This window comes from Poecilia reticulata, linkage group LG6 (assembly GCF_000633615.1).
Source record: "Poecilia reticulata strain Guanapo linkage group LG6, Guppy_female_1.0+MT, whole genome shotgun sequence".
NCBI lineage: Eukaryota > Metazoa > Chordata > Actinopteri > Cyprinodontiformes > Poeciliidae > Poecilia > Poecilia reticulata.
Window position 1 is genome coordinate 4,990,944 of NC_024336.1, and position 6,815 is coordinate 4,997,758.

Here is a 6,815-nt window from a genome sequence, read left to right on the forward strand (position 1 = left end):
CATCCATCCATCCATCCATCCATCCATCCATCCATCCATCCATCCATCCATCCATCCATCCATCCATCCATCCATCCATCCATCCATCCATCCATCACCTGTTCTCTCTGTGTGGGCTGAGCAGTCAGGCCTCTCAGTAAAGAGCTAGCAGATGTTGACACTTTGCCTCGTGGATCTTTCAATAAGTTGGCAACAGCTTGGAGCTCTCCTCTCCTCARGTTGCGCTCAGGAGGCCGTCTCAAAGTATTCATAATCACATCCAGGTCAGTGGATYTGAGGCTCTGCACCAGGAACACTGTGGAAAGTGTTATACAATTTTACTGTGAAATTTTATTCTAATACAGAATGTAACTTTGTCAATGTGTTTGACAAAGTTACTGGTTCCTCTGAGCTTCACACAGAATGAACAAGAGCTCAGAAAATAGCAGGCAGATACTTTATTTTATGAGCTTTAGGTAAGTAGGTGTTATCTCAGTTCACTGTGGCAAGAATGAACTTGCCTCGGCCCAAGACAAGTGTCTTCTTACCACACATCTAGAGAGGAACAATAGCATAAAGTAAACACTTTTTTCAGAAACTAGTTGACCTTTCAGATTCAGATTTCACATAGCATCACTMTACTTTCAATGAAGCTGCTCTTATTAACTTATTGTGTGTGCGTGTGTATGTGTGTGCACATACCCTCTTCTGCTAGCTCAGAGATGTGCGTCTCCATATCAGTGATCCCGTTAGACTCCAAGTAACTCCACAGCTGAAACACTGTGATAATTCCTTTGCMTGTGTTGCCTCGTCGTGGTAACCTCTGATCCAAAATTTGCTCAACGAGGCACAAGAACACTAACCCGCCCCCAAAAAAACAGCTTTTAGCACAGTAAGAACATGCACAGAGACACTGAAACAGACTTTTCTGCATGCATTATGTAGTACCTGCATCTGCCCCTCCATGAGGCATGCTGGAGCATGATGTAGACAGAGTGGAGAGAAAGTTCTCAACAGAGACACAGTACACAGTGCCGCGCTCTGTAGTCTGCTCCCAAAGGGACAGGGCACCGAAGCAGTGGCCCAGCTCTGGTATCACTGGAACAGAGGAAGAGGGACAGCAGCAGGTCAGCTGGCCAATTTGATACAATAAGGAACCATTAGGAACTCAGACTAGTCCTCTGGAAGTTCTGGTTAGATGTTGTATATGTAACCAGATGCAAAAATATTGGTTCTTCATGTAGAGAGCATRCACTCACTGAAAAAAGAAAGTACACCCTCTTTCAAATTGAAGGTGTAAGACCTGGTCTTTCCAAGGGGTCTTCAGGTGGAGCACCTTAGACAACAGATTCCAGCAATTATTCAGTCAACAAAGATAAAGCCAAAAATGTAAAAAAAAAAAAAAAAAAGGCAGGTAGCCTACAAGACTTCTTCTTCAGCTCAAAATCTTGTAGAACCATTTTTAGCAGCAGAACCATCAGCAGTTGCTCTCTGACTGACTTTAGCAGTCACTCGGATCATTGCAGGCAGATTTCAACTCACCCTTATTTTCACTGTTGCTTCAGTGCTTTAAGGTTTGTAAATAGCTCTGTGAAAGTCCCACTACAGCATTTAATTCAGAAATGCTGTACTCTGACTGGGCCATTGCAACACTTTGTTTTGCAGTGCCTGCTGCATTTGGGTCCACTTTAAACACTCATTATGACCAATAAATATCAGTGAATTTTAATATATGATTGAATGCTTTATTAGCAAAGCTTGTCTGTGATAAAACAAAGTGAAATTTGTTTTGTGTTTGCTAGACATCTGTGCCTTGCAGTGATTTTTGCATCAAGGAAAAAATAAACCAGCTGGAAATTGTGGTTTGAGGTCACTAAGGAAATTTTACCTGTTTTGAAGGGAATTGACTTCTGTGGCTGATTACCTTCAACCTTAGACTGAATAACAGCCTATTGATAAATTATTAGAATAACATTCTAATTGATGGTTTATCACTCAATCATTTTTCCCCACCTGTCTGAGATGTTCTAGCCATTCTAGCAATGGTTCTCTTTGGGGATAGAGGTCTTGGAACAATTGCAGRATCAGGAAATAAGCATATAAACTGACCATCAATCAACAACTTCAATATTTAAGATGATTAAACAAACAAAAAAATCAATTGTTAAAAATGTTTGTGTTACTGTATTTCAGATTTGGATTTGTCAGTTAGCAAATTAGCAGCTGGAAAAATGGACTCAACTCATAGATATCAGTACAGTTTGCGTCAGGTTTGAGGCAAATCACATGGCATGAAGTTGCTGTGTGGAACTTTAAAATTAAACCTGGTTCAGATGCTATAACCCATAAGGTCGCACCATAACTTACCTTCAGCAGGCTGCCTGGGCCGGTTGGGGTTGTCCCTGACAATTCGAAGGATGATTCCAAAGACACGTGTCTCTCTCAGCAGTTTGTCTAAGGCGTACATCTCTCCACAGCGCAGGGGACCAAACGTGCCAAGACGCTAAATACACAGTGCACCAAGACACCAACCAGAAGCAAAACAGGTATCACATTATCTTAGAAGCAGAACCCTCCAGGGTGTTTGAACTGAATCTATTTTTACTAACACAGTGACTATTGAGCATGCTTGATCACCTTAATGTTCTAAAATAACAAATTCAAACATAAACAGTTCAGCCTCAGAAGGAATGATCTGATCTGACTGGCACAACATGGCCTGATCAGTGTGGGGATGGTGGTACAGACACTTATCCAGTTTAAACTGGATAAGTGTCCAGGAACATGACCTCAAGTTAAGGACACACCAGTGGGTATAGAGTTTGATAGTGGTCCCATTATCAGATAGCATGAGGCAGGGCGAAACTTGACAGTACCTGGCCACATACAAACCCACAAGAAAACTCATATCAAACTGCTGTTTTATGCATCTATGACTTTTATTCACCATGTTGACTGAGTCCAACACTAGAGCACAAGGCTGCAACACTCATCGGGCCACCACTTGAACCCTTTAGTACCTGTTCTACAGTTAGCAGTYGCTTGCAGATCCTTATAAACATCTGAGGTATGAGTTCCATCCACATTCTGTCCAATTAAAACCATGTCTTTTGACTGCTTTACTTGATTTAGTAATGGTGTATAAACAAAGCAATGCATCTTACTCTGCATGATGCAATAAGGACAAAAGTATCTTTAATGGTTACCAATACTCTAGTCTCTACAGGAACACTGTTTCTAGAGCAAGGCCCTGAACATCTAAATACAGTAAAAATGAAATGTGAAAGGTCCAGAATACATACCAAAAGCTGTGTTGTGCAGTTCTTCAGATGGAYCACCAGGGAGGAGTCCAGAGTGGCACAGCTGGTGGTGAGAGGTGAATGGAAGAGGGGAGGACTGTCCCAGCCCCCATGCTCTCGTCTATGTGAACAGAAAGCACAGAACATTCTAAGTGAGATGGTTTTAATAGTACCATAGAGATATAGTTTACTATAGGTCAGATCTCATATGTTGAGTATTTTTGTGCTTCTTTGTTAAGCTCAATGGTACAATAAATTTAAGAAGCCCTAACAAAACAAAGTAATCGACACATGAATACACCTTTGGTTAGTTTTCAACCAATGTTCCAGAGAGTTTTTAAAGCTGGAGTAGGTCCCACATGTCCTGATATAAATTGACTAACCACTGTTCTGGTGTGTCATTAGGGAAAGAATTGAGTCAAAAAGGTAAGAGCTCTCAATGCACCAGAGCATCTATTTTCTGGTTCTGGTCAGGAGTTATGGATTCTGATCCAAAGAAGAGATCCTGGATACAAGGGGCTGAAACAATCCTTATGGAGGGGCCCAGAGTCGAGCTGTTGCTCATCCTCACTGAAACAAGTCAGTTGAGGTGTTTTGGAAATCTGATCAGGATGGCTCCTTTAGAGGATTTCCAGAGACTTCCTACTGAAAGGAGACCGCTGGCAGACCCAGAAACCACGGCAGTGAGTGTGTATCCTTTGGAGCCTGAAAACGTATTTGATCTTTGTGAATGAGTGGTGCAGGTAAGAATGATGTCTGAATTTCACCTGTTACCCTCACCATCCAATGTATGGAGGTCAAAAATACTAGTAATCTAATATGTCAGCCACATTTACCCTGTGACTCATGCTGCCACGCTGGAAAATAGAAAAAGACCAAATGGAGCCTGAACAGGAAGAAGGTGCTCTTGAAGGAAGTTTTTATATTGCTTTAATCACTGCACTGTTCTGGGACAGAGTTGTAGGCTACATTTGTAACTCTGGCATCATTATTTCTTCCAGACAATTTTGGAGATATCCCAAATAACAGGAAAACTGTAAACAAATTGTTTGCACCAACCTTCTGCTGCCCACACATGTTTGTCTTGGACAGAAGGCCCTTGTTTTAAGAAGGCAGTTGTCCAAATGTCTTTACCTCACAATGCATCCAGAACAATTCATACCAACATGCATTTGTGCTTGACATATTTTTGCAAATAAATTCTGATATCAACATATTGCCTTTTATGCTGTCACTTCAGACACACTATCTCCTGTAGTTCTATTTTTAAACACTAGGTGGAGCTACAAAGAGTTAAATGCAACTCTGATATAAGCAATAGCTTCAGGAGATTTTTTTCAACCTTATAATTTGCACAAAATAATCATACTATGGTTATATTCAGCTGTGCAATTGGTTGCAAAATTAGCATGGTTTAATTTCATCATTCTTGTCCAAGACTCCATCTGTCAGGACAGCAAAGGTGATCTTAAACTGAATATCAGGAAACTCTGTAGAAACAACACAAATCTTGAAGCTTTTATTGAAGTCCTTGTAGATTCTGCAAGGACCTGAATGAAGTCTCATACTAAAGTTCTAGATCACATGTGTCAAACTCAAGGCCTGGGCCACAAAAGTGACCAGCCATAACTTATGTGAAAGGATGCTCAATATTTATTTTTAAGAAATACTCATCAAAGGCATTTATTAACGTTTTAATAGTTAGTTAATGGGTAGTTTTATCCATTCATTCTTCCACAACCAGCTGCTTTAGAACACTCGTGATCTTGATGTGGCCTGAAATGAAAGTGAATTTGACACTCATGTTGAGACGATCCAAAACATTGTTCTTTCACTGAAATATTCTTAGCAGCGATTTTCTTGCAACTGGGGCAATTTTAATGCAAAGGTATCATGGCTGAACTCTTTTCTTCTTTAGTTGTGACCATTATTAACACAAAAAGACAGAAAATTCATCTACATAACAGCATCTTTTATAGCACACTGCCACAAAGATTTGGCACTGAAATGTTTTTCTTTAATAAGGAGTCAGTAGTATGGAACTGATGAYAAAGACGTCATAAACTCACTTCAGTACCAGGAACTGAACAGAGCACAATATAACTAACATGAAGAGTCTGCAAAATGAATACAGAATTTGCTAAACATTTTCAAAGTACTTGAAAAATAAACTGATTTCAAACTGATTTAAACTAATGCCATACCTGCTTCAGTTATAAAATACCTGAGATCCACTAGGTGGCAGACTGATTCTGGCATAACATTATGCATCACCCAGCGTAAACAGAGTTGTTGTCACATTGTGATGTGTTTACTGACCTGCCATTCCTCATCTTCCTGCTACTCATCTTCTCCTCCTCTTCCTCACAGTAAGACAGAAAATCAAAGCTGCCCAAAGCTGATTCTACTGAGAGGCTGGCCAAGCTGGCTGAACGGCTGTGACTGCTCCCCTACACACACAGACACACACACACACACACACACACACACACACACACACGCACGCACGCAGCACACACACACACACATGCACATATAGTGTCAGAATCATGACACAAGCTTCCATGTTTCAGTTAGTTTATCAACAATACAGCTTCTGATTTTATTTAACATAGTCACTTCAGTAATAATCCTCAACACAGAAATCCCAGACAAAATGTGTGATAGCATTGACAAAKGCTCATTTATTTTAAAACATGAAGCAAAGCAAAAGGAAAATGTATGGTTTCTGAAAGCCTCTTTAGTTCCCTTTAGATGGTGCTGTGTTTATAAGGAAAATGCATTAGTGAATTGATCCACAGTCCTGGTTCTGTTGGACCTCAGTGCAGCTTTTGAGACTGTTGATCATGATACACTATTGAAGCGATTGGAGAGTTGGGTAGGACTCTATGATCCAGGACTTCACTGATTCTAATCTTACCAAAAGAACAKAGATTTCTTTGTGTCAACAGATAACTTCTCATCGGTGCTGAGAGAAGCCACATGCGTGGTAACAGAAGGGGGAGCATGTATATGTTGAATAACTCAGGTTATAAGTATTAAGATTAGCTACCATGACGACATACATGGTACACAGCTCTATATTATGATGTCACCAGGTGACACTGAACCATTTAAGCACTGAACAGATGCTTAGAACAGACAAATGTGTGCCCTAATTTTCTCCAGCTGAACAGAAACAAAACCTAGAGGAAAAAATCTAAAGTCAGCATGCAGCTTCAGTCATCTGCACTGCACTGCCTCTTCAGAACCAGAACCAGACACGGGGAAGAAGCATTCAGCTTCTACACACCAGAAATCTGAAACAAACTTCCAGAAAATTGCTGAAATACTGAGTTCCTTTAAATCAAGGCTTAAAAGGCTTAAAATCCACCTACTTAGAGTTGTTTTAGAACCATAACTGGAATTTGATCAATATATTTGATGTATATTTGTATACCTCTCCTTGGGCTGCCACCTTATCGTGGTGGAGGGGTTTGAGTGTCCCAATGATCCTAGGAGCTATGCTGTCTGGGGCTTTATGCCCCTGGTAGGGTC

The 6,815-nt window shown here is 40.5% G+C and overlaps 1 protein-coding gene across 7 annotated transcripts in view; it reads right to left on the reverse strand.

The window, feature by feature from the left end:
- The window catches only part of ripor1 (RHO family interacting cell polarization regulator 1), a 70,309-nt gene that overhangs the window by 4,269 nt on the left and 59,225 nt on the right, over positions 1-6,815 (reverse strand). For all 7 annotated transcript variants that reach the window (XM_008410931.2, XM_008410933.2, XM_008410935.2 and 4 more), the window contains 6 exons: positions 5,598-5,728; positions 3,282-3,399; positions 2,347-2,482; positions 928-1,077; positions 682-837; positions 99-295 (listed from right to left, as the gene is read on the reverse strand). In XM_008410931.2, the coding sequence (XP_008409153.1) occupies positions 99-295; positions 682-837; positions 928-1,077; positions 2,347-2,482; positions 3,282-3,399; positions 5,598-5,728 (888 nt within the window). The remainder of the gene's footprint in view (positions 1-98; positions 296-681; positions 838-927; positions 1,078-2,346; positions 2,483-3,281; positions 3,400-5,597; positions 5,729-6,815) is intronic.